This window comes from Lontra canadensis, unplaced genomic scaffold, assembly GCF_010015895.1.
Source record: "Lontra canadensis isolate GAN:19392208 unplaced genomic scaffold, GSC_riverotter_1.0 scaffold13, whole genome shotgun sequence".
NCBI lineage: Eukaryota > Metazoa > Chordata > Mammalia > Carnivora > Mustelidae > Lontra > Lontra canadensis.
In genome coordinates this window covers 21,257,522-21,284,209 of record NW_022631007.1, presented here as the reverse complement: position 1 = coordinate 21,284,209, position 26,688 = coordinate 21,257,522, and the positions used below count along the sequence as shown (strand labels likewise).

At 38.4% G+C, this 26,688-nt stretch overlaps 1 protein-coding gene across 32 annotated transcripts in view; it reads left to right on the top strand.

Annotated features, from left to right (window-relative positions):
- The window catches only part of NEB (nebulin), a 202,116-nt gene that overhangs the window by 98,780 nt on the left and 76,648 nt on the right, over positions 1 to 26,688 (top strand). For 28 of the 32 annotated variants that reach the window (XM_032857789.1, XM_032857787.1, XM_032857780.1 and 25 more), the window contains 23 exons: positions 20 to 127; positions 1,456 to 1,767; positions 2,988 to 3,191; positions 3,657 to 3,761; positions 4,884 to 4,991; positions 6,478 to 6,789; positions 8,636 to 8,839; positions 10,398 to 10,502; positions 10,645 to 10,752; positions 11,162 to 11,473; positions 12,188 to 12,391; positions 13,270 to 13,374; positions 14,265 to 14,372; positions 15,853 to 16,164; positions 16,968 to 17,171; positions 18,044 to 18,148; positions 18,741 to 18,848; positions 19,670 to 19,981; positions 20,822 to 21,025; positions 21,368 to 21,472; positions 25,306 to 25,410; positions 25,512 to 25,823; positions 26,526 to 26,630. In XM_032857789.1, coding sequence (XP_032713680.1) covers positions 20 to 127; positions 1,456 to 1,767; positions 2,988 to 3,191; positions 3,657 to 3,761; positions 4,884 to 4,991; positions 6,478 to 6,789; positions 8,636 to 8,839; positions 10,398 to 10,502; positions 10,645 to 10,752; positions 11,162 to 11,473; positions 12,188 to 12,391; positions 13,270 to 13,374; positions 14,265 to 14,372; positions 15,853 to 16,164; positions 16,968 to 17,171; positions 18,044 to 18,148; positions 18,741 to 18,848; positions 19,670 to 19,981; positions 20,822 to 21,025; positions 21,368 to 21,472; positions 25,306 to 25,410; positions 25,512 to 25,823; positions 26,526 to 26,630 — 4,167 coding nt within the window. The remainder of the gene's footprint in view (positions 1 to 19; positions 128 to 1,455; positions 1,768 to 2,987; positions 3,192 to 3,656; positions 3,762 to 4,883; positions 4,992 to 6,477; positions 6,790 to 8,635; positions 8,840 to 10,397; positions 10,503 to 10,644; positions 10,753 to 11,161; positions 11,474 to 12,187; positions 12,392 to 13,269; positions 13,375 to 14,264; positions 14,373 to 15,852; positions 16,165 to 16,967; positions 17,172 to 18,043; positions 18,149 to 18,740; positions 18,849 to 19,669; positions 19,982 to 20,821; positions 21,026 to 21,367; positions 21,473 to 25,305; positions 25,411 to 25,511; positions 25,824 to 26,525; positions 26,631 to 26,688) is intronic. The other 4 variants (XM_032857785.1, XM_032857788.1, XM_032857786.1 and 1 more) reach the window with 4 other exon arrangements.

Sequence of the window (26,688 nt, the reverse complement as noted above, 5' to 3'; positions counted from 1 at the left end):
CCATTACTTCTTTCCTCAGAACTTCTATCGCCAGGCCATGGAAGAAGCCAAAAAAGAAGGCTATGACTTGAGAAGTGATGCCATTCCCATCGTGGCTGCCAAGGCCTCCCGGGACATTGCCAGTGACGTAAGAGCTGATCACATCCTTCCCTTTGCTACCAACAGGCCAAGCCCCTGCACAGGGGATCATAGCTGGAAATCTCTGTAGTCATCATCCATGGATCTGTAGTCCTCCATCTGAACTGCCTTCATTGTGTAGGCAAATAAATTGAGGATTTGAGACAGTAGATAACCTGCCCAAGATCACAAGCATTACAGAGACAAAACCTGGACTGCAATGTGGTTCTTTTGACTCTTGTCCTTCGGTGTTTGCTTAATAAGATTGAGTACCTTGATTAAAGCTAGCTAGACATCTGTTGAGCTTCTTGTAAAATCTTATAAGCTCTCCTCAGGATATACTCAAGACAAAGATGGCAGGAAAGAAGCAGGCTTTAACAGAGCTCTCCCCCATGACTTGAGGCAAGACATAGAATAGCAAAAAAGCTATGTGTCCTTGGTGAGGGGTCCACAAAATCGATATTCCTTTACCCCGAGAATGAAGACCTTAGATTCCTGGACAACTTCAATTTTAATCCAAATAGTAGAAATTGTTCATTTTTGTAGGTTTTTCTTTTTAATCACGATTAAAGAAAACATAACATTTACTATCTTAGCCATTTTCAAGTCTATAGCTCAGCAGTGTTAGGTGTACTCTCACTATTCTACAACAGCCTTCCAGAACTTTTTCATTTTGCAAAACAAACTTTGTACCTATTAAAACAACATAAATTGGCTATTTTTAAACTACCCTTCCAGATTATTTGTGTAGAGGAAATTATTTCTCAGAATGCCCTAGCAAAAAAGATTAATAAACCTTTCCGTTGAATCCACCCATGTGACCAACATCTGAGACCCTGCTTATCCCTGTAATTGAACTCAACTTCTCACAATTCACTTTTTAATCACCTTTTATCAATATACATTTTTTTTTTTACCATAGTATAAAGGGATCGTGGTGTTCTTCTCTGGAAATGTGCAAATGAGCACAACATCCTCCTTGATGGGAGTAAGCATTTTCTAATGTGTGGCGTCTCAGCAGCATGGGATGAAACTGCCCTATAGTCTTTTACTTATTTGAGAAAGAGCGTGAGAGTGAGCATGAGGGCAATGGGGAGAGGCAGAGGTAGAAGCAGACTCCCCACTGAGCCAGGAGCCTGAGGACATGGGGCTCCATTCTAGGACCCATGAGATCATGACCTGAGCTAAAGGCAATCGCTTAACCCACTGAGTTAGCCAGGTGCCCTGAAACCCCCCTGGAGTCTTAAGGATTTCATCACAAAAGAGCCTCATCACAAGAAGAATGACAGGAAGTAACCCTTGCTGCTCCCTTCTTATTCCCTGGTTTCTTTCTTTCAGTACAAATACAAAGAAGCTTATCGCAGGCAGCTAGGCCATCATATTGGTGCCCGAGCAATACATGATGACCCCAAGATAATGTGGTCTCTGCACATTGCCAAAGTGCAGAGTGACCTTGAGTACAAGAAAGAATTTGAGAAATACAAGACCAGGTACACCAGCCCAGTGGACATGCTCGGCATCGTTCTGGCTAAGCAGTGTCAGACCTTAGTCAGTGATGTGGACTACAGACATCCTCTGCACGAGTGGACCTGCCTGCCCGACCAGAATGACATCGTCCACGCTCGGAAAGCTTATGACCTCCAGAGCGACGTGAGTACCCCGAGGCTGGTTCTGCATGTCGACAGCAGATCTAAGACGTGTCCCTGCCTTCTAATGCCAGTGAACTAGAATTTATTTGTATATTTCAAACAACACATGATTGTTTAAAAAGCATTTCCCCCAGAAAGCACTACAATTTATTTCAGGGTTTTCTTCCCCAAAACTCATATGGAAAAGAGGGAAAAAGATATATATAGGCAAAAATATAGAGGTATATTTCTTTTTGGTGATTCAGGCTTGCTTTGCATGAGCTAGGTGAAACTGAGTTCTCGGAAATAGATGGCTGCACATTTTTGACTGAAGGGGTAGAATTGTGGTTGTGGAGGGAGCTGGAAGAGGTAGGAACAGAAGTATATTATGCTAAGTCATTTTAATAAACGTTTATATTTTATAACTACCGACAGGGAAATACTAAGATACTCCTGGCTTTTTCAAAACTGGTCATTTAATTCTTATAAACAGTTAGTATGCACTGTTGAGAGTAAAATAAAATGAATAATTAGGGTAATAGCTAATATAATTTCTTTATAAGACCACATTACACACTTGACATTTTGTGATTGTGAAGGTGGATATAAAGATGTCCTTAAAATTCTTATTCCACATACACAATGGAGCTGTGTGCGGTGATGGATGTTAGACTTCTTGTGATCATTTCACAATATATTCATATACTGAATCACCATGTGGGGACTTGAAACTAATATATTGTTATATGTTAATTATATTCCAACTTAAAAATGCAGATCCAGAGTGTGATTTGCAAGGGTTAACATTACTACATGTTGAAACTCATTACTATTGTTGAATTTCACTCTTTTCCCTTAAAAAAAAAAAAAAGCGAGAGGTGTTGTGACTACAACACTCACATAGCACTGGTCTGAGTGTGGGGTCTTACTGGAAGCGATTAGAGTGGATTTTCCAAAGCTAAAGAAGCTCTGCTTTTGTGTAAAAATCCTATCATACCCTCAGCACTGGTGTCTTCTACTTTTTATAAAAATTCTTTCACCATTCTTGGTACAATTCTCTGTACCAAAAAGTGCTCAGGGAAGAACCGTGTTCTCAGGATTCAGTAATGCTTGTGAAGGAGTGAGCAGCTAGACTGGGAGCTTTTATCTGTTCCTCTGTACTTTTGTATTTTTCTAACCATTTTGTGACAATGAATCTGAAACTTGAATTAGTAAATATGTTTCTTATCCATTGATTTGCAGAATTTATATAAGTCAGACCTTGAATGGCTGAGAGGCATTGGCTGGGTTCCAATTGGTTCCATGGAAGTTGTTAAAGCCAAGAGGGCCACAGAGATACTGAGTGATAACATCTACCGTCAGCGCCCAGAGACACTGAAATTCACCAGCGTAACTGACACTCCAGAACAGGTGCTGGCCAAGAGCAATGCTATGAACATGAGTAAGGTGAGTTTTTACCCCTTACTGTTAGATCGAGGGATTCACTATAGAAGAGGGTAAAAAAAAAATCTGGCATGTTACTGCATTCCTATAATTCCTTTAGGATTCAGGATACCTTCTAAAATGGTTTTCCCAATATACTACCATGGTCACTTACCAATACTTCAAGATAGTGAACTATTAAAAATACTTTGTGCTATAATTATTTCATAATTGCAGTTTAAGTACTGCAACCCAATTATACATTTCAGAATTGTTAAAGAATTTTAATAAGGAACAGTAACAACTGAGTCAGTGAAACAGTAAACTAGTAAGCGAAATACTCTTGGAAATAGTAATTTATCTACATGAAAAGTAGGAATTTATGCAGCTTTAGTCATTTCATTTCTACTTTGTTTAGAGGAAAGGTGACACATAAAGGAAAAATATGAATGTCAAAGTAATTTTTCTCATCTTTTCTTTTTTTCACAGCGCTTATATACCGAAGCCTGGGACAATGATAAGAAAACAATCCATGTCATGCCAGATACACCAGAAATCATGCTCGCCAAACTGAACCGCATAAACTACAGTGATGTGAGTATACTATTAATCATATAATGAACAGTAAGGCAAAAATGAGCAATTGTTTATTATTTCCTTAGTGTCATATTTCAACTAATTTATTATACGTCGGTGGAAGAGAGTTCTCTCTTTATTCAATTTTGCCCTTTGTGGTAGGTCCACAGTGTAGACTGGCCTTTTAGCAACTGGGTATCAGGGAATGGAATGCTTATGAAGAACTACTTCAGTGGGACTAATATTCCTTATCCCTTCCCCTACAGTGTGGGAGTCAAGTCATTACCTGATTAAATAGTTACTGAGCAGGCATGTATTGTATTGGAACCCGTGCATTGTCATGCCCTGTATTATTCTGCTTCAGTAATGTTCTGGTTACCATTTAATGTTCTTTGTAAGCATTGTTTTAGGCATCTCAGGACCAGCATTTTCATCAGGGCAGTTATTCTGAAAGCCTACTGTACAGATTGATCGTGATCTGTGATGATAGTCCATAGCAAAATGAGAAAAAATAAGTACAATACTTGGAGTTTTTCTTAAATCCAAATATATTCAATTTGAAAATAATGTCCTTATTCTATCTCCTTCTGTACTATTAAGATGGCCTTTTTTTTTTTTTTAAAGATTTTATTTATTTATTTATTTGACAGACAGAGATAGGCAGATAGGCAGGCCGAGAGAGAGGGGGGAAGCAGGCTCCCCGCTGATCAGAGAGCCTGATGTGGGGTTCAATCCCAGGACCCTGGGATCATGACCTGAGCGGAAGGCAGAGGCTTTAACCCAGTGAGCCACCCAGGCATCCCAAGATGGCCTTTCTTTTATATCATGATGGTGATAGTAGTTATTTTTCTTTTTTTTTTTCCCATGTGCTTATTTGGCAAAATGAAATTTTGGCAACCACATGCTGATCTCCCCCCAACCCATATATTTTTTAAAATTTAACAATCAATAAAATCCCAGAGTTTAGAACATGTGCTTTAAAGGCCTTAAGCACCTATGAAGCAGTTTTGTAGAAACCCATCCTCATACTTGATTTTGTGGATTTCTTTCTACAGTTTAAATGAGGACAGGGAAAATTTAATAATAAACAGCTTTATTTTTTATGAAAGGAGCAATGATTAATGACTCTCTTTTCTACAGAAACTCTATAAACTTGCTTTAGAAGAGTCCAAGAAGGAAGGCTATGACTTACGTTTGGACGCCATCCCAATTCAGGCGGCCAAGGCTTCAAGAGAGATTGCTAGTGATGTAAGTTTATGTTTTTGGAAGAGGCATTTCTTACTCAAAGATGTTCCCAAATGGCAGCTTTTGTCATTTTTCTTGCCAGAATTTTGGTTATCTCTACAAGTCTCAGTTTCATGTAGTGATTGCCCCATGTACAACGTTGCAATTAAAAACAAAACCACAAGATACTGTGTCCATTATCCCTGTTAATCAGTCAGGGTTATAGAGGTATAGTCTTTAAAAATGAGTGTTTTATACACACTAAAAACGGGCTCATATTTTTGAATCTCAGAAGTTGAGCAGCAATTGTAAAACATTGAAAACATTGAAAGCACATCTAAGTCAGCCAATACGAATGTGAATTCTTTCCCACTATTTCTATCCATTTATTCTGGCGTTAAAGGAAGACTCAATGATGGATACATTTTAGAGTTTTGTTTCATTCTTTGTAACTTTTGATGAGGTTCCCCCACCAAGATGCCCCTAACTGGTTATATGGACAAATTGAGAAGTAACCGAAGCTTTTTCTCAACACCCACTTGTCTCTTCTCTGTATCCCTTCCCTTCTCATGAAAAACATCTCTTGAAGGTGTCTAATGTCTCATTTTGTACCAGAGCTCCTTAGAACCCAAATCCAAGCTTTCTCCTGGAAGTACCCTGTGCTATAGACTTGTGCCTCATTCCTTCTATAATCAAAACGTTTTCTAGAGAAGCCCACACAATGATCATCTCACAGTAAAATGGACCATGTTATTCTTAAATTTTAAAAGTATAGAATATTAACCCAAGGCATGACTCTGTCTTGGTAAAAGTTCAATGACATAACAGGCTAATAAGTGAGATATTTTATGAGACTATCTAAATGTAGCCCATTCTCTCAGTCAGGGCATTCAGTATAAATTCTAATGATAAGAGATATATTCTAAAATATCCTTAACAACACATTTTTAGAAAAAATTATAGTCACATCCTTTAAGTAGATGTTCTTTTATTTATTTATTTTTAAAGATTTTATTTATTTATTTGACAGAGATCACAAGTAGGCAGAGTGGCAGGGAGAGAGAAAGGGGGAAGCAGGCTCCCTGCTGAGCAGAGAGCCCGATGCAGGGCTCGATCCCAGGACCCTGAGACCATGACCTGAGCCAAAGGCAGAGGCTTAACCCACTGAGCCACCCAGACGCCCCAAGTAGACATTCTTTTAGATTGTACAAGATGTTTTATCTTTCTTTGTTATGTAATCACATGTAATAGAGGTAGTGCAGTTTAATAGAAAGGAAAAATATTGAGAACTAGTAGGTCTCACCTATTTGTGATACCATCTTGAACAAATCACCTAAAACACTTCTAGGCTTTAGGTTTCTACTTTGTAAAATGGGGTTGATAATATTAACCTTTCTCCTTCACACTAAGAAAAGAAAAATCCAAAGAAGTAATGTGTGTATGAAATTATAAAATGTAGTATGAATGAGATGTTCTTAACATTAGACTCATATCCCTTTTCTTTTTTCAGTATAAGTACAAGGAAGGCTACCGCAAACAGCTCGGCCACCACATTGGGGCCCGGAATGTTGAGGATGACCCCAAGATAATGTGGTCGATCCATGTGGCCAAGATCCAGAGTGACAGGGAGTACAAGAAGGACTTTGAGAAGTGGAAGACCAAGTTCAGCAGCCCAGTGGACATGCTGGGGTTGGTGCTGGCTAAGAAGTGTCAGACCTTAGTCAGTGACATAGACTATAGACATCCCCTACACGAATGGATGTGTCTGCCTGATCAGAATGACGTCATTCAGGCCCGGAAGGCATATGACCTTCAGAGTGATGTGAGTGGGTCTGATACTTATCAGCATGTGTTTATTTCTGTTGTGTTCATTTGAAGATTTAAATGGCTTTATTAAGGAGTTCATGGATGTGGCAGCAATACACCAAGCAAGCAGAAGGTAACTCCAAAGAGTTGTAAAAAAACAGAAGGTTTTTATAGGAAGGAGGGTAGAACAAGGAAGTTATTAGCAAAAGAAAGGAGAGGATTGTTTCAGACAATGTCACCTTCCCTTAGGAAGAGGAGAAGGTCTTACTAGGTGAATTACCTTTTTTGCTTTGGGGATAGAGAGGGTCCATGTGACAGATAACCTCCTTGGTGCTGACCACATCAGCATATGTTTAAAAGATTTTTTAAAGCGATTCTAACTTTTTTGTACCATGGAATCTTTTGGCAATCCTGTGAGACCAGGGACAGCTTCTCAAGACAATGTCATGAAATGCATACAATGCAGTATATATGTTTCGGAAGAAATTGATCATATCGAAATATGGTTACGAAGATATTAAACTGAATCTATGATGTAATATGCACACTTTTTAACACATTAAATAAAAGATCTAGCACTGGGTGCAATAACTAATTTAATTTCAAAGAAGTAATGAGCATAAATATTTCAGGATGCCTACAACAACTGTAATAGGACATGAAAATATTTGTGATTTTTTAATTGCTGACAAAGTCTCACATAGTGCTAATGCTACTATGATCTGTAACCTCTACTTAAATCAAAAGAAAGGTTCTATTTCAATTAGAGGTTAATTAAAATAAAGATACCATGTTTTTCCATTCAAGTTCGTTGATGTCAGGTTTGGAATTGTTGGTTTAACATACCCTAATTTTCCAAATGAATTGATTTCATTATCATTTTTCTGACTGCTTCAGTTAAAAGAAATATCTATTACTGGTGCAAGGAAGTTTAAGAATGAACTATGCATATTGAGACAATTTTCTAAGAAGCTGAAAACAGCTCTTTAGAAATATGTGAGGCACTTTTGTTGTCAGCCGGTAGATTGTCGTTGGGACTCAAATGCTACCTCATTGGTATAGTAGCTCTTTGTCTTTTTGATCAAGCTCTGACAAACAGCCACTTTTGAAAGAGTGATAAACATAGTGACATTGTAAAAAAGAGTTTTCCCCAAAAAACATACAAACAAAAAGAACTATTACCTTTACTTATCAGAAAAGTTCTCCTTTAGCCAAATACTTAAATTCAAAGAAAAATAAAGAAGAGAATAAAATATTTTTTTTACTTGAATTATAACACAAGGGGATTGAGGGTAAGATAAGAGTAAAAATACATGTACTCTCTGGTTTAGAAGCACGTATATAGAATCACATGAAAAAAGATACCCTTTTTGTCGTCCCCAGAAAACACATGAATTCAACATGTGGTCATCTGGTAGCATTCATCTTTATGACATATGGCTGGTTGTGAAGACCACTGCCCCATGGGATAGGAACAAGCAGTATTCTGACAGAATATTATTCCCACACAAGGAGGAATAGGCAATCAAATTAGAGAATGCTTTCTATCAGGTGGCAGTCACTAATTTCCTTAACATGGTTTTGCATCAATGAAATTGATTGCATATTATTAGATGTTACAAGTCCTTAGTGTATACGCTGCCAAAATGAGCACAGATTTTGTCTTAAACCAATAAACACTGGCTACCTTCAGGGACAAAGTGTTTGGCTAGCTAGCCACTCTTCACCAAAGTAAGTCAGTTCTGTGGGTCTTCCCAGAAATTCACACAAGTAAGATTCAGTCTTATACATTGTCTGTCTGTGCTAAATCAAGATCAGACACCAGGCTGTCAAGGTGATATTTGACATTATTTTGTCTCCAGGCTATTTACAAGGCTGATCTCGAGTGGCTGAGAGGCATTGGATGGGTGCCCATTGGCTCAGTAGAGATCGAGAAGGTGAAGAGAGCTGGAGAAATCCTGAGCGAAAGGAAGTACCGCCAGCCCGCAGACCAGCTCAAATTCACATGCATCACAGACACCCCAGAGATTGTCCTGGCAAAGAATAATGCCCTGACGATGAGCAAGGTGAGTATCTACCTCCTTCCATTTCCTGAGTCACACTTTCCATGCCCTTGGCTCATAAAGTGAGAAATGCCCACAAGCCTTTCCAGAGAAAGGAGATATGATGGGCCTGATTTTCTCTCCAATCTTCAGCAGTGCATCTATTTGATTTCCTCTTGGGCCTGTGTGTGCTTCTCATTATTGTATCCCCTAATCGTGTGCATGAGGAAGCGTAGCCTGGGATAAGGTCTGTGGAGTAATGCACATACTCTTCTGCGCGGTGACATGGAGACATCCACCCATCCATTGGTTTTCCCTGTACGTTCTCCTCGGCAGAGCACACTCCCACCCTTGACTTCTCTTTATGCACCTTGTAAGGAATAGCCATCTAGCATTTTGTTCTGAAGCTGGAAAACACAGTGTTTATAGCAGTGCTGGCAAACAACTCAAATTAGTTGCTTGGTTTGCTCTTTCATATTTGTTTATGGAAATCTACTCCGGGAAGGGAGCTGCTCCTGTTGCTTTCAGTATCATTACACAAGATAGATAATCAATTCACTTTTCCAGAGTTCTAGCAATCTGTTTATTGATACAGGGCTCATTCTTTATCCAATGGATAAGTCCTTAATATGCACATTTTATTTTATTTTATTTTATTTTTTTACATTTTTTTTTAAAGATTTTATTTATTTATTTGACAGAGATCACAAGTAGATGGAGAGGCAGGCAGAGAGAGAGAGAGAGAGGGAAGCAGGCTCCCTGCTGAGCAGAGAGCCCGACGTGGGACTCGATCCCAGGACCCTGAGATCATGACCTGAGCCGAAGGCAGCGGCTTAACCCACTGAGCCACCCAGGCGCCCCAATATGCACATTTTAAATTGAATTGAACTTATTAGAATTCTTCCACACCTGCTGGGACATCTGCCAGATACTCAGGTAGTGAGGTAGTGAGATTCTGCTCAGTGCAGAATAGGAAGTTGACTCTCAGATACCAAACTCCAAAACTTAAAGTACTAAAACTCTAGAAAATCTATTTTTTTATACCATACCTATCACAGCAACCACAGTAATAATAAGAAACACCATAGAATCCATGAGTGCCTACTGTGACTCAGGCATTTTACTTATGGTTAATCTTCAAAGAACACTCAGTAAAAATATGATTATCCCCCTCTTAGAAATGAGGAATATAAGGTATTATGTACCTTTCTCAAGATTACACAGCTTGGGCATAGTGGGGTTGGCTTTGAATGTGGGATTAACTCTGAGGTCTAGGGATTTCTACTGTATCATAATTCTATAGCCAGGTTCCATCCTTGGAGGGTCTATGAGTAAGCTTGAGAGTCACTGGAAGAAAATAACTCATAATCGAGACCATTCTATCACTTCATATTAGCTATGAAGCTATCATATGGCAGTTTAAATATTTAAGTACTGTCACGTTTCTCTTTTCCCAGTACCCTTTTGCTTCCCTCACCTCTAAATAGCCTTGAAAAGGCTTTTACACAGTAAAATGTGTTAAATTTGAAAATAATTGTCTTGTATGGGCTCTAATGAAAGGCTTACATCACTTCCTCCATAGCATTTATACACAGAAGCTTGGGATGCTGACAAAAGCTCCATCCACGTGATGCCGGACACCCCCGAAATCCTGCTGGCCAAGAGCAATTCTGCCAATATCAGCCAAGTAAGAGGCTTCCCAATGGTCTTTTAAGGCTTTCTAGGATTCATTAAAGTATTTTTTCAATACAATTTCCTGTCAGGAAAATTGGCCTATTAACTTTTCCAAAACACTTTTATTTTTCTGTTGTGTATTACCCTCCGCCTAGAAACTTTACACCAAGGGATGGGATGAATCCAAGATGAAGGACTATGATCTGAGGGCTGATGCCATTTCCATCAAAAGTGCCAAGGCCTCAAGGGACATCGCCAGTGACGTAAGTACTCTCCATCCAGCCCTCTTTGGTGTCACATGGTTGAATGGCCTCTGTGAGGTTGGTGGGACACATTTCTCAATTGTTTCCACATGTATCCCCCACTCCTGCTTCCTACTTTCTAAGACTTTGTCCCTTTGTTGTCACAGAAAAGAATAGCATATTTTGGAATTGTAGCTAAGGGCTACACCAGTGAAGATATATGAATATACTACAGTTATGCTTACAATAGTGTAAAAGAGTTTAAAATTATGCAGAGATGCCAAAATGTTTGCCATATGAAATTCTTACCCACTTGCTTGTGGGTATTCATGTTTTCTGTAGTTGTCAGCATGTGTATGCCTCTTAAAATTGGGTTTCTAAAAACCCCTCTTAAAATTGGTTTTCTAAACCTATATTTCTCTCATTTTAGTACAAATACAAAGAAGCATATGAGAGACAGAAAGGCCACCACATTGGAGCCCAGAGCGTTGAAGATGACCCCAAGATTATGTGTGCCATACATGCAGGGAAGATTCAAAGTGAAAGGGAATACAAGAAGGAATTCCAGAAGTGGAAGACCAAATTCAGTAGCCCAGTGGACATGTTAGGCATTGTGATGGCCAAGCAGTCTCAGACTTTGGTCAGTGACGTTGATTATCGAAATTACCTGCATCACTGGACGTGCTTACCTGATCAGAACGACATCATCCAAGCAAAGAAGGCCTATGAACTGCAGAGCGACGTACGTAACACAAACTCTGGGGAAGATGGAATAAGAGGACGTAGGTTTATTAGTTGTCCAGACAGTGCCTCTGTGGACCCTTCTGTGGATAGACTCATGGATTGTGTGCACTGCACACCCCCAGGAAGGCACCACTCCTGTTGTTTAATCCATAATCCATAGTTAGGGGTTATGTCCTGGGAATCCAAGAATATAGATGAAGAACCTCACTTAGGCCATGTCTTGTATCCCCTGGCCTAGATTCCAGACTGTTTTCTTCCTTTCATCTGTACTTTCTGGCAGGGAAAATAGATTGCAGACATACTTTAATTATCTGAGTATTTTTAAAGTAACTGCCCCTACTATACTACAGCCAATACACTAAACAGAGTTTTCTACAGTTAATTACTGTAGGAATAAAATGGAATGAGATTCAACCAAATTTCCTTTAAAAATGCTTTCTGTTCTATAAATTTTTTTGGAATTGTCAAATAATTATGAAATTCAGCATTATTACCATTTTAGCACTCTTCACAGCTAATATATGTAAGTATGCTTTTACAGATGACTCTGTCATTGATACTAAAACCTCTGAGTCCTGTAAAATCTCAGCAGCTCCTTTTTGGGAAGCACCATGTCCTGTGCTTATTGGTCCCTCAGTCCCACAGACTTTACTTTTCAATTATGAGGTGGTGTGTCTAACCAGGGAACATTATTTGTCTCAAACCTTTGTAGAGCGTGTATAAGGCGGACTTGGAGTGGCTGCGTGGCATCGGCTGGATGCCAGAGGACTCTGTAGAAATGAACAGGGTGAAGAATGCTCAAGGCCTGGTAAATGAAAGACTTTATAGAACGCGGCCAGAAGCCTTGAAGTTCACGCCCATTGTTGACACGCCGGATGTTGTCCTGGCAAAAACCAACTCTCTGCAAATAAGTGAGGTGAGAACCATCCTATCACCAGCCATGTCTTCTGTGGGACTCTGTTCTCAGATAACGTCATCCAAACCGAGCACGTGGGCTGTGCCTTTTGGAAGATTTAGAGTGACGGGAGCAACTCTAAGAATCTGTTGGCTAGTTTGGTATAGGCCCAGGCAAAGTAGAACAAATACTTCTTTAACTCCTATTAAATGCTAAAACCTGTAGCATAATGCTGCATTTTAAATGGTATAATGTATTGGTCAGGGTGCTCCGGAGAAATAAAGCCAACAGGCGATATAGGTATGTATAGATACAGGTGTGTGTGTGTGTGTGTGTGTGTGTGTGTGTGTGTGTGTGTATACTACACGTATGTGTATATATATGTATATGAGAGAGATGTAGATAGATCTATAAACTGTATGTGTGTCTACACACACACACACACACACACACACACACACACCCAAGAGATTTATTTTATGGAATTGGGCCATATGATTATGGAGGCTGGCAAGTCTGCAGTCTGCAGAATAGGCTGGAGACCTAAGGAAGAGTCACAGCTCAGCAACAAAGACAGTCTGCTGGCCAAGTTCCTTCTTGCTCTGCGGAGGTCAGACTTTTTTTCTCTGAAGTCCTTTAGCTGATTGGACAAGGCCCGCCACACTACAGAGGGTACTCTGCTTTACCAAAGTCTGATGATAACCATGTCTATCTCATCTGAAAACTATCTTAACAGAGACATCTATAATGACATCTGACTAAATATCTGTGTGCTGTGGCCTAGCCAAGTTAACACATAGTTAACCATCACAAACATTAAAAGAATTTCTCCAGGTTAGTTTCTGAGGCTTAATGTTTCACATATCCACTATTAATTAGTATTTCCCTTCTCTTCACAGAAACTATATCAAGATGCATGGAATAAAGATAAAACCAATATCACCATTCCTTCTGACACGCCAATCATGCTGCAGGCCCACATAAATGCCATGCAAATCAGCAATGTAAGTGGCATAAATATGAAGTGTAAATGCCTTTATAGGACAATACATGTCAGCTCGGGGGTGGTATAATGACAAATTACCTATCTTAGAGATATGTACAGCTATTGGTGCTACACGTTTTCTCTTTAGCTCCCATTCCCAATGCAATATGAATGGAAATTCTCTCTTTTAAACATTAGTTTAGATCATGGCTGAGTCCCAGGACTGCAAAGAGTTGGGATGTCTGAATCTTACTGGGGTCCTCCCTTCAATCTTGAAAGCATTGTTCTATATCCAGTGTCCACAACTCTTTCATCATATATGAATTGAGAATAATGGAATCCCTAGTTAAATTTCTCTTGAGGGATTATGGTGTAATGGTCTCTTCTATCTTTATAGGTTTTTGATTGATCCAGAAGTGTCCTGTTTGACATTTCAAAGCCATTAGAAAAGCAAAAGGACAGTTTTAAATCCTATCCAAAGAGTAAGATACATATAAATATCTATGTCACATCCCTTTAGCAGGGACCTCTGAAAAGTCAGAAGACAACATTAGGAAAAATTAAATCTCACTGGACCTTTCATGGTATCTTGATGAAGGTTTTCTAGCTTCACAGTTGATTCTTAGTTTCCATGTGTTGTGTGGTGGGGTATTTTCAGATGTGTACCATATTGTGATGAAGACAAATATTCAAACATTTAGTAGATCTACAAGTTTAGCTTTAAAACTTTGGTCAGAAGTATGTTGCATTCCATAAAGGAGATAGCCAACAACCAGAAGAAGAACTCAGAAATCACTGTTTTTCCTTATGCTGTCTTCATTTAGATCAAGTCGTATGATTCATTTTTTCAGTACTTTGAGTATATTGACTTATTTTCAAGTTTTGTAAACCTATGTTTTCCTTCAATAGAAACTTTACCAAAAAGACTGGAATGAGACCAAGCAGAAAGGCTATGACTTAAGAGCAGATGCTATTGAAATCAAACAAGCCAAAGCCTCCAGAGAAATTGCCAGTGAGGTACAGCCTCTATTTCCTTGCGGTTTTTCTCTTCTTACAACAAATATAGTATTTTTTTTTAAATTGGGGTTTTTAAAAATCTATGTAAAAAATTTCATTTTGTTTTGCACTATAAACTTTCTCTTTTTAAATACATTAAAATGGAATGAAGCCCATTAAGGTTAGTATAGATGAGGTATATGTATAAATGATTTTTAAGTCGTTTCTAAGTAGAAGTAAGAAAACATGAAGAATCTATGCAGAATTCTTGGGAAAATTCAGGAATCCATATATTTGATTATGACCAGTGTCATTTTATCCCTCAAATATTTATGGCGTTCTTCATAAATATAGATCATATTCAAAAGTTTCATATGAGACTTAAGACTGAAAACACATTACATATATAAGATTTTATACTGGAGACTTACGTGTAATGCTCTCAGTAACCTTTTGAAGTTCATTTAATAGCAATTTAAAAACTTTGTTAAAATAATTATCCTACCAAGCTCCCTACCTCCCACCTCCAGTTCCAAATCTTTAAGCAACCCTGTTCCCCTTCTCTGGGTTTTTCTCTATTTTTTTATCTCCTGTATCCACCTGTTTCTTCCCTTTTATTTATCATATTTATCTCTAAAAACAATAGCCAATCTATAGTATCTGCCTTATTCCCAGCTCTCTCTCCCCCTCTTTTGTCCAAACTATTCTGTGTTATCCAAATATAGAAAAGAAACAGACACTATCTTACTCTAGTACTAAGACACTTACGACAGGTGTGGGCAAGATGGAAACTCTTGTCCCCAGGCCTTTTGTTGTCTTCTGATTCAAACCAACAACATTGCTTTCCATTCCTGTGAAATATACACCTTTTTTAAAATCTGTCTCCAAAACCACACAAATGGCCTTTTCCTGTCTGAGGGATTGTTAGTACTCTTGGGGGGACCATCTGACTTAATATTCCACTTTCTAGGCAACTTTGGAGACCATGATTACACCTACTGTGTCTTATTTTCCACATCTGAAATATGTGATAATAATAGTATGTACTTCACAGAGATGTTGTGAAGATTAAATGAGATTGTACTTGCTGCTATGCAACTATTTTTAACTAAAAAAATTCAGCGATCTCACATGAATCAACCTAAGACATTTGAAGCACTCGTAATAGTGTCTGGCATATAGTAATTGCTCAGTAAATGTCAGCTATGATTTTTTTGTAATTACTCTTATTCACCATACTGTTTCCCTCCTGATTTACTCATGCTCTCTATCAAACTACCTATCAAGGTACCATACTATTTCCTCCTGCTTTACTCAAGTTCTCTATCAAACTACCTAAAATAGCCCTATCCATTTTCCTTAAAGTGAACTGAATTATGTAATGACGGCCAGTGTTGAGACAAATTTCTATTAAAGTGAGAAGAATATTCTGAAAACAATAAAAAGTCCTCTTACTATGTTATTTTCATATGTCTTTTTATCTGATTCTTCACAACCTTAGTACAAATACAAAGAAGGTTACCGTAAGCAACTGGGCCACCACGTGGGTTTCCGCACCCTGCAAGATGACCCCAAATTGGTATGGTCTATACATGCTGCCAAGATCCAGAGTGACAGAGAATACAAGAAAGCTTATGAGAAGTCTAAAGGAATTCACAATACACCGTTGGACATGATGTCGATTGTTCAGGCCAAGAAATGTCAGGTCCTGGTTAGCGATGTTGATTATCGCAATTATCTGCACCAGTGGACATGTTTGCCAGATCAGAATGATGTGATCCAGGCTAAGAAGGCCTACGAACTGCAGAGTGATGTACGTATATCATCACCAGGCTCTTGGGGAGATGTGTGTCTCTGTATATCATCATGGTGTATTCTCTAGGGACATAATTTAAGTGGTAATCTTAATAGAACCTAACATAATCTGTACATTTCATCATAGTAGAATAATTGTGGAACATTTTCTGTCTTACAGAGGATTCCTTCTCTTGTGGCTAGGCCTTTTTCATGAAGACAAAAAAAAAAAAAATCACCCTCCTATTCTATGTAATTAGATATAAAATTTTAGTCCCAGTTGTTTAAACCCATTACATAGATAGCTAAATTTCAGAAGCAAATGTGAACATAAGGAAATGTTGGATTTTAAATTTATCTGGCACAGGTAGGAAAAATGTATATGTATATATTTATGTTTTTATATAGAGAGGTATATACAGATAAAAGTATATATCTTTTCCTCATTGTACATACATCTAAAGACATTATTTTTCCAAATTCTTACAGATATTATTCTCAGTAGTGTAAAAAAAAGGCAGATTTCAAATGGCAAGCACAGAAGTTCAACCTTGTATAAAAACAAAATTATGTGCCATTGCTATCTGTCATCCCACAAGTGACCCTTGTCAGCACTGCTCCAATTCCTGTAGGATATTGTGAACTTCTCCCAGTGATACATGCCGGGGATGTAATACCCAAACATTAAAATTTAATGTTGATTCTTCTATTTCATGGGTTTGGCCACCCAGCTGATTTGAATAGAGGGAGTGTGTGGCCTGCTGGCATTGTGCTCTCATAGATTTGACTCTTGTGTACTCTGTGGTCCTTCCCTTCATGCAGAACGTGTACAAGTCAGACCTGGAATGGTTGAAGGGTATAGGATGGTTGCCAGAGGGTTCTGTGGAAGTGATGAGAGTGAAGAATGCCCAGAATCTCCTGAATGAGAGGTTGTATCGTATAAAACCCGAGGACTTCAAATTCACCAGCATTGTCGATACCCCTGAAGTCATCCAGGCAAAGATCAATGCTGTACAGATCAGTGAGGTAAGCTGGGTTGATGATACATTTGGACATATTAAAGAAGTCTCCGTAAGAATTTTGACTGTGAACTTTAAACTGCTGATACCAGCATTAGAACCTTGAACATTTGTGTATCCAGATAGAATTTCATATACTCAATCAAGTAACGGTATCCACATTTCATTTACTTGAATGACTCTTTGGTCAACATAATGTGGTAGGCATCTTTATATTCCACAGACTCTGATACACACTTTGAATATATTTTGAGGTCTTGCTTGTCATGCAAGTCCACCAGTTAATACCATGGTCACAAAACTGCCACCTTTTTATTGCTTTTCAATCATGAGATAAGTTGAAAAGTCCAGGGGTGGCCCCAGTATTAGATATTAAGATAGTTATTTGGACCAAGAAAGCCAGGACTCGATTAGTGATGTGGATTATTGTAGTTACCTGAGATGTGGGTTTACCTGCCAGATAGTTACTGGTGACTTAATGAAAAAGGATCATTTTACTACCATATTTCTGACTCATTTTCCATTTATAATTTATCACATATCAATATATTCTTCTTGTTGATGTCACTATTGACACCTTTTAAGTAAAAACACAAACGAAGGGGTGCCTGGGTGGCTCAGTCAGTTGAGCATCTGACTTTTGATATCAGCTCAGATCTTGACCTTGGGGTCATGAGTTCAAGCCCTGTGTTGGGCTCCACACTGGGCATGGAGCCTACTCAACAGGAAAGCAAAAAAAAATCTGCACAAATGAAAACAAAATGATCTACATTTGTGTCTGAGAATATCCAAAGAGAAGCTTAATTGTACTCATAGTTTTATTCATGTAGTAATTGACTTATTATCAGCCATCCTTTTTTTCCCCCCGCTTACTACCAGCCATTGTATCGTGATGCCTGGGAGAGAGAGAAGGCGAATGTGAATGTGCCAGCTGACACTCCAGTGATGCTGCAGTCCAAGATCAATGCCATACAGATCAGTGATGTAAGGAAGTACACATCCACTTGCTTTACACAGTATTTTTTTTACCTAACTGAAACTAAAGTTGATATACTCCAGAGGGAGTTTAGCCAAAGGCATTTCCCTACCGTTCCTTATTTTTCTAGTCTTTAATGCTAAGTGCCATGTGCACACACACACGTACATAGGCACACATGTTATGCATGTGTGTATATAAATAGGTATGTGTGTCCCTATCTTTGTGGGAAGGAAAAATCCACTGGCTTCACAAAAAACACAAGATAAAAACATATATATGCAAGTATAGTAATATTTGGTTCTCTTTTTAGTGGCCCATCAGTGATTTTTTCCTTTTAAAGCCAAACGAGATATATTTTTCTCATTTTCACATGATTTATTGTCTCCTAATTTCTTTCTTGAAAAAAAAAGTGAACTTTACTAAATTTCATTAAAACTTTACTGAAACTTAATTTCAGTATGAAACCAGCCTATTTATACATCTCAAGGGGAGACTAATTTTCAATGTAACTTAAGAGATTTCCTTAAAACCGTCAGTAATGCTGACTCAGTGGCTCCCTCTTCAGATTAACCGTGGCATTGCAATCTCTCTTGGCAGAAACAATATAAGCAAGCTTGGGAAGCTGTCAAGATGACGGGTTATGACCTGCGGGAAGATGCCATACCAATTCAGCACGCCCGGGCTTCCAGGGATATCGCCAGTGATGTGAGAGCTCCTCCTTTCCCAGCCTTAACCAGCCCTAACTAATAGACGACCCATGGAAGTTAATACTTTTCTAATCTTTAACTTAATTCCCCAGTAATACATTTAAGTAGAATGGAGAGCATCGGGATTAGTGTCTTGTTTTGAAATCTCAGATTCAAGCATAACTTTGACAACAATTTGGTGACCCTTTTGCATCAGCACTGGGTTCTGCTGTTCTCATGTTTAAGCACAGATTTTTATTTTCTTTTCGGTATCTTCTCATGATCACGTAATCTACAAGCACTTATAAAAACGCAGTGGGGACAAAGAGTTCTGTTGTTTCTAAAAGTACAGCATACATAAATTGTTCCTGACATAACTTTATATAGTTGATGGACAAGCAATTTTTAAAGACTATACGTTTGTATTTATGTGTGATAGAAAAATACTGATTTTTTCCATCTAAATGGGATTTTACATTTTAAAGTAAAAATCTTTCAAAGTTTACACTTTAAAATTTATTTAAACAAAGAATCTAGTAGATAACCTAAAACATGAAGGTGGTAGACAGTGACTGAAGTTTGGGAAACACTAGATACGTCTATACTGGGGATAATCCAGAAGCACAGGACTTGCCTTAGAAGTGCTCACGCTGTCTTCATGCATATGGACATAGAAAGCAAGCCAATGTGTTAAGAATTGTAAAACGTATAGTATGGATTTAAGAAAAACGGTAACCAAGAAAAGCTAATCTAAGGGAGATGGAGTTATTTGGAACAGGCTATTTAGACAAAGTGAGTTTGAAAAAAATGACTCTTCTTTCTTCTGTTCACATATACCAGTATCTGTACAAAACTGCTTACGAGAAACAGAAAGGCCATTATATTGGATGTCGCAATGCCAAGGAAGACCCTAAACTGGTTTGGGCGGCAAATGTATTAAAGATGCAGAATGACAGGCTATACAAAAAGGCCTACAATGACCACAAGGCCAAGATCTCCATCCCAGTGGACATGGTGTCCATCAATGCTGCCAAAGAAGGCCAGGCATTAGCAAGTGATGTGGACTATCGCCAGTACCTGCACCACTGGTCTTGCTTTCCCGACCAGAATGATGTGATCCAAGCCAGGAAAGCCTACGACCTGCAGAGTGATGTAAGTTGCTGACTTGTGCAGAGAGTACCCACCGAGGGGTCTGAGTAGTGAGCTGTTTTCCAGGAAGAAAGCCTTCCACAGCTTTCCCTGGTCCTTCCTCCTAGGACTTGGAAAAATACAACTCTCCCTACATAAACCCTTTCAGGTTTACTGATTGCCTGTCTTACTGCTGGACCTACTGAGAAAGTTTTCTTTTTTACTGTTAGTGGTCCTGCCAGAAATTTTCTACAGATCCCTTAATGTGTGCAGTGTTTGTAGTTTCATAAACATGAGGATTCGCAGGGTCCCACAATGGAAGAATGACAGGGCTACTTCCTTGAAATTACTGTCAAAGGTCAGCAGCATGATCCAAACTCACTAGTTTCCTTAATATGGTATTCTTCACAATGTGATGTTGCATTCATTTACCTGATGTATTTTTAGACTTATTCATATTTTCTGCCTGTTCATTTTGTTGGAAATCATGGATTCCATCAGGATATTTATTTCTTGTGTAGAATGAATGCCTTCTTTCAGTCATTTATTATTGCTTTAAAAGTCCACCTGAGCTAATATGTTACTAAAGTATTCAGAATCCCCCAGAGAGATTGAAGCATCCCACAGAGAGAGCTCCTTCTGCATCATTTCTGCTTTTTACAGTGTGCACAGGTGCCCCCGCCACAGAAAACAAAGCAGACTGGAACACTGCTGTGCATATGAGGAATTGAGTTTGTGAGGTCATTGCTCAATTTTAATTACTGTTTGTGAGACATAAAATAGAACATAAAACTGCTTTCTTACTTTACTAAAAACAAACAAACAACAAAACCTGCTTCTACCTCGCTTTGTTTTGCTTCCCAGGCCATCTATAAGGCTGACCTGGAGTGGCTTCGTGGCATTGGCTGGATGCCTGAAGGGTCTCCTGAAGTGCTGAGGGTCCAAAATGCCCAGAAGATCCTGCGAGACAGTGTCTACCGTACACCCGTAGTGAGCCTCAAGTACACAAGTGTTGTCGACACACCTGAAGTTGTCCTTGCTAAGTCGAATGCTGAAAACATTAGTATTGTAAGTCCCCTTGTCCTCGTTTGTTAAAACTAACTCATGCTTGTAAGTGACTGATAAATAATTAACCTGGCAAGCGATTTGTAGGAGAAAAATGTTGATGAAAGCGAAGATTTTAATACATAATGTTGATGGAATTGTGTTCTCGTTATTTATGAATTTCAAACGAAAAAGATATTAATACCAATTTCGTACTACATTTGAGCAACTTATGTGAAAAACTTTTAGGTTTTTTTTTATTAATATGAAAAAATTTTGGATCAGAAAAGTTGGAAGTTGTGCACTGGAACTAGCAGAATTACAAACTGCAAAGTAATTTTGTTATTGTGGTTCTTTTTTCCATAGCCAAAGTACAGAGAAGTTTGGGACAAGGATAAAACTTCCGTCCACATAATGCCAGATACACCAGAAATTAATCTTGCTAGAGCTAATGCTCTTAATGTGAGCAATGTAAGTACCTCAACAGACCCCCTTTCTGTTTGGAAAGTCACCCGGTTGGTGCTATGATATCCCTAGGAAACTCTTCATAGGCAAGAGAGGAAGGATTGACTGGGTGGGGCTAGGGAAGATGCATCACCATCAGCCCTTTAACCGGAAGTGAGGAGAGGAGCAGATCCCTGGCTCAGAGTCACCCAGAAAGGCCAGTTACTGGTGAGCCAATGTCAACATGAGAAAAGGGAGAAGGGAATAAGGATGAGAAAGTTGAAAGAGACATAGATAAAGAGACACATGAACAAGAAAGGGGCATAATGACAGATGACACAAAATAATGATGAGAATTCTTTGCAAAGCTTTATAGAAATTAGGGGCGCCTGCATGGCTCAGTCAGTCATTAAGCGTCTGCCTTCAGCTGAGGTCATGATCCCAGGGTCCTGGGATTGAGCCCTGCGTCTGGCTCCCTGCTTGGTGGGAAGCCTGCTTCTGCCTCTCCCACTCCCCCTGCTTGTATTTCCTCTTTCACTATCTCTCTCTGTCAAATAAATAAATAAAATATTTTTTTTAATGAAAAAACTTTAAAAAACAAAAACAAAAAACTTTGTACAAATTAATTTTAATACGAGGATCTAGAGGGAATTTTCTAGGAAATCATAAATTATCAAAATGACCCCAGAAAAATATATAGCAAGAAATTAAGCAATTAAGCAAGAATTAAGCAAGCAAATTAAGCAAGAAATTAAAAACATACAGCAAGAAATTAAAAATTATTACAGACTCTCCTTCCTACTCTCAGATGTCAGGGTCATCCAGATGATTTCATAGGAGAATTCTTCCATTATTTCACGAAATAATCAGACTAGCATAGAGCCTAATGAAAGAAGGAAAGCCATCACAATTACTAAAACTTGTCGAAGATAATTCCACAAAGGAAAACTGTAGACCAATAATGAGGAAAATCTTAAATAAAATACTAACAAATAAAATAGGAGACAATTAAGATTCATCCATGAATGCCAAGAGGGTTCTATATTCAGAAACCTAATAATGTTATAGAACAAAAAAGAAAAATCACACATTCATCTTACTAGATTTGAAAAGAGTCATGTAACCAAATCCAATATCCACTCTGATTTTTAAAAATAAAGTCCTAGTAAAATAAGAATAAATGAATATCATCTTAATGTGTCTAAAAGAGTAAATCTCAAATCAAAGGCCAGGCTCATCCTCAGTAAGTTAATCTTCTCATTCAAGCTAGGAATAAAACAAAGATGCCCACTGACATCACCATTATTTAATATTTGCTGGAACTTCTAGCTAAGTGAATAAGCTCCTCACTCAGGCCAAAATAATTACAGAAGAGTAAGAATGAAAGATAAGTACTGGATTTAAAAGGCAAAATTATTATTATTTGCAGGATAAATCATTATGTCTGGAAAAAGGAAGAGAATGAACTTAAAAGTCTATTAGATAAAAATGAAAGAATTCTATGGTTAGTCACACAATTTAAGAAAGCTCAAGAAAGGTGTTGTCTCTATGGATCACAGAGATTTCTTGTGTGTAGAATAAATATGAACCTAGAAGAAGGCTACTGCCTTAGAGCAGTTTACTATGGTTTGGAATTTCCCATCTTTCAGAAAATAACAAAGCTCTGTGAGGGAAGGAAGCTGCCCAGCAAAGATTCCTCACCATGTGCCCATCAACTCTGTTGTAATGAGCTATTTTTTTCCGAGAGATGGGAAGAAAATAAAATTTGGAGCACTGATAATATTTTTCTAAGACAAGAATAGTACGGTGCAGTGCCATCTCATCACCAACTGGCTGGTTGGAGAGGCAGTCCATTCCTCACTGCAACATAAACGGACTCCTCAACCTCTTCTTTTCAATCCAGAGGCATCTTTGGCCAGACTTTCGGGGAAAGCCCCATGTCCTCTCTTTTGCATGATAACATTTCTCATCTGGAAATACTAGAATCCTACTGTTGATATCTTGATGTAAGCAGGACTAACATTTGAAGCCATGCCAAAAGTAAAGTTGTAAACTTTAGACATTTAAAAATTAGATATTAAGACATTCATGAGAATGATTTGTGCTTTAGAAGAAATCAAGCATCCTATTTGAATGCTAACCAAGATGTACTTTTTTTTTTTATACATGGTGTTACCATTACTATAATAATCTTGATAAAATCCACTATATAAAATTGTTTCTATCATTTGGGAAACACAGCTTTTTCAGGATACTTGTATACGATTTTCTAGGTAACCAAGCAAATTCACATTAACTTGACTCATTTAATTTCAAACTAATCATATGAGTAAAATAGGTTACTTTGTTTTTATCAGATGGAAAAGTTGAAACTTAAAGTGATTGTGGAATTGACCCATGTTCTTAAAGTTAGTAGATCAATTTTGGTCTCAAACTCAGATTTTTTTTTTTAATAAAAAATATATTTGACTACATAAACAAAAATGTATTACATAATTAAAAATAGTGTCACAATATATATAATTAAACTAAATAAGTAAAAACAAAAGATTTTATAGAACATAATAACAAGTTTGCATTAAGTATTCTCTAATACATTGAAATGTGGAGAATATGATTTTTGTATTAAAAAGTCTATTGTTAAATAGGACCATGCAAAATTCATACAAAAACTTGAGTGAAAATTCATACAAAACTTATCTGTACTTACAAGGTCAAAATTTGTATGAGCACTCATATTTCATATATGCAAAGCCCATGAAACCATTAATAATTGAAATTAATCTCTCCTTTCTGCGCTGTTAAGGCTCCCGTATTGATTGGTATTTCTGAATCATACGTTTAAATTACTGTGATTTCTGGGGCGCCTGGGTGGCTCAGTGGGTTAATGCCTCTGCCTTCGGCTCAGGTCATGATCTCAGGGTCCTGAGATCGAGCCCCACATCGGGCTCTCTGCTCAGCGGGGAGCCTGCTTCCCCCCTCTCTCTCTGCCTGCCTCTGCCTACTTGTGATTTCTGTCTGTCAAATAAATAAAAATAAATCTTTAAATTACTGTGATTTCTGAGTCTGACATTGTCAATACAGAATGTGCCTGTTTAAATATGAATATATATTTAAAAAGCTTTCTGTACATCAGTCACTACCCTAATTAACTTCTCTATCCAAATAAAAACATGCTGCATTTAAAGAAATGGCTACTGTGGAACCGCCTGGGTAGTTCATTCAGGTAAGCATCTGACTCTTGATCTCAGCTCCCGTGTTGATCTCAGGATCATGAGTTCAAGTCCCACATGGGGCTCCATGCTGGTGGTGGAGCCTACTTTTTAAAAAAAGGGCTGTTAACCTCCAACTGTGCTTCAGAAGGAACATCAAACATTCCCAAACAATATTTATCATCAACCACATAAGATCTAAGAAGCCATCCTGGGGTAAACCTCCCCACAAATATAAAAAGTTTATAATTCTGAAGGTTACAAAATTGAGTTGAACTCTAAAGTTGAATAAATTGAATTACTGAATTAAAGCAATCCAGTAATCCTTATTAATGTCTGACCTTCACCTTAGCCCAATGTTAGCAATACAGCCATACAAAGAGCCGCTAAGCCCTGTTATATAAACCAGGAACAACTACACAGAAGCCATGATTTAAATTAGAAAGAACTCTGGTCAAGCCCAGCTCTTTGGACTCCAGACACAGTTTCATCTTCCTGTAGCGTGGTGGTGAATTCTTTCACCTATTCCCTTCTTAACTGATTCTGGGACTTCAAAACTGGACTGCTTTGATGGTAATTCTACTTGAACCCTTGAAATTATCAGTACATCTGAATCCAAAGTGGTACCCTATTTTATCCCCTCTTCAGAAAATTTACCGCGAGGATTGGGATGAAATGAAGATGAGTTGCGACGTACGGCTGGACGCCATCCCCATCCAGGCTGCCAAGGCCTCCAGGGAGATTGCCAGTGACGTAAGTGTGGCCTTGTTTGACTTGTCAGTTTCTGAGCAAAGATCCTAGGTGCATTGGGGGTACATACTGTGATCCATCTGCTTTTGTTTTTCCGTCTCCAGTATAAATACAAGCTTGACCACGAGAAGCAGAAGGGACACTATGTGGGGACCCCCACGGCCAGGGATGACAACAAGATCCGCTGGGCCCTCATAGCTGGCAAGATTCAGAATGAAAGAGAGTACCGGCTGCACTGGGCCAAATGGAAGACCAAGTTCCAAAGCCCTGTGGATATGCTTTCCATCGTGCATTCTAAAAATTGCCAGACCCTGGTCAGCGACATTGATTACCGCAATTACTTACACCAGTGGACCTGCATGCCTGACCAGAATGATGTGATTCAGGCCAAGAAAGCCTACCAACTGCAAAGTGATGTGAGTGGGCTGCGTTTTAGTTCAAACTCTTCTCTCATTTTGCCATGTCTCCCAGAAAGTTGATATCCCTAAATTTTTGTAGCATCACTTCCTGTCTTGATACAGCCAAGAATTTGGTTTTAGTTAGACCTTATAGTACAGTGTCAAAAACCAGCAAAGCTGTGAAAGATCTAGATTCTGTATCAAGGAATAAATGGTTGTGTGAATACAAATGTTAATTTTAATGGTATAAAGACAACTGCTGTGAAGATATTATTTATGACATTTAAGTAGCAACAAAGGTTCATATCATAAGTAAAACGTTGGCAGACTGTGGAAAGAATGTAGGCACAGATTAGCTTTTTTAGTTAATACAATGTTTAAAAATCTTGAATTAAGTTGCTGCGTTTTTAAATCAGGAAATTTGGGGTACAAATCTAAGATTTCTTAGTTTTTTAGAAAAAAATCAGAGAATGAATCTCTGGATATGCTTTACACCCCTGGCAACAACGGCGGTAGCTGAATTGAGGCTAACCCCCTTCAAATAGAAAATAGATACCCCAGTTTTTCATATCACTTGACCTCCTAATGAATTTACTTATGTTACCTGCCTGGCTGCTTGAGTATGTCATCCTTCTGTGTGTTTCTCCATCAAACCAAGGGGTGGAATAAATAGGACCCTATGCCCAGAGTTGCTGAAATCACTCGGCCTTGTCCCCACAGGCTGTCTACAAGGCGGACTTGGAATGGTTACGTGGGATCGGGTGGATGCCAAATGATTCCGTTTCTGTCAATCACGCCAAACATGCCGCGGATATCTTCAGTGAGGTATTCCAAGATTTTACCCTGCTATTCAGTGCGTTTCCTGGGAGGCTGAATTAAAATA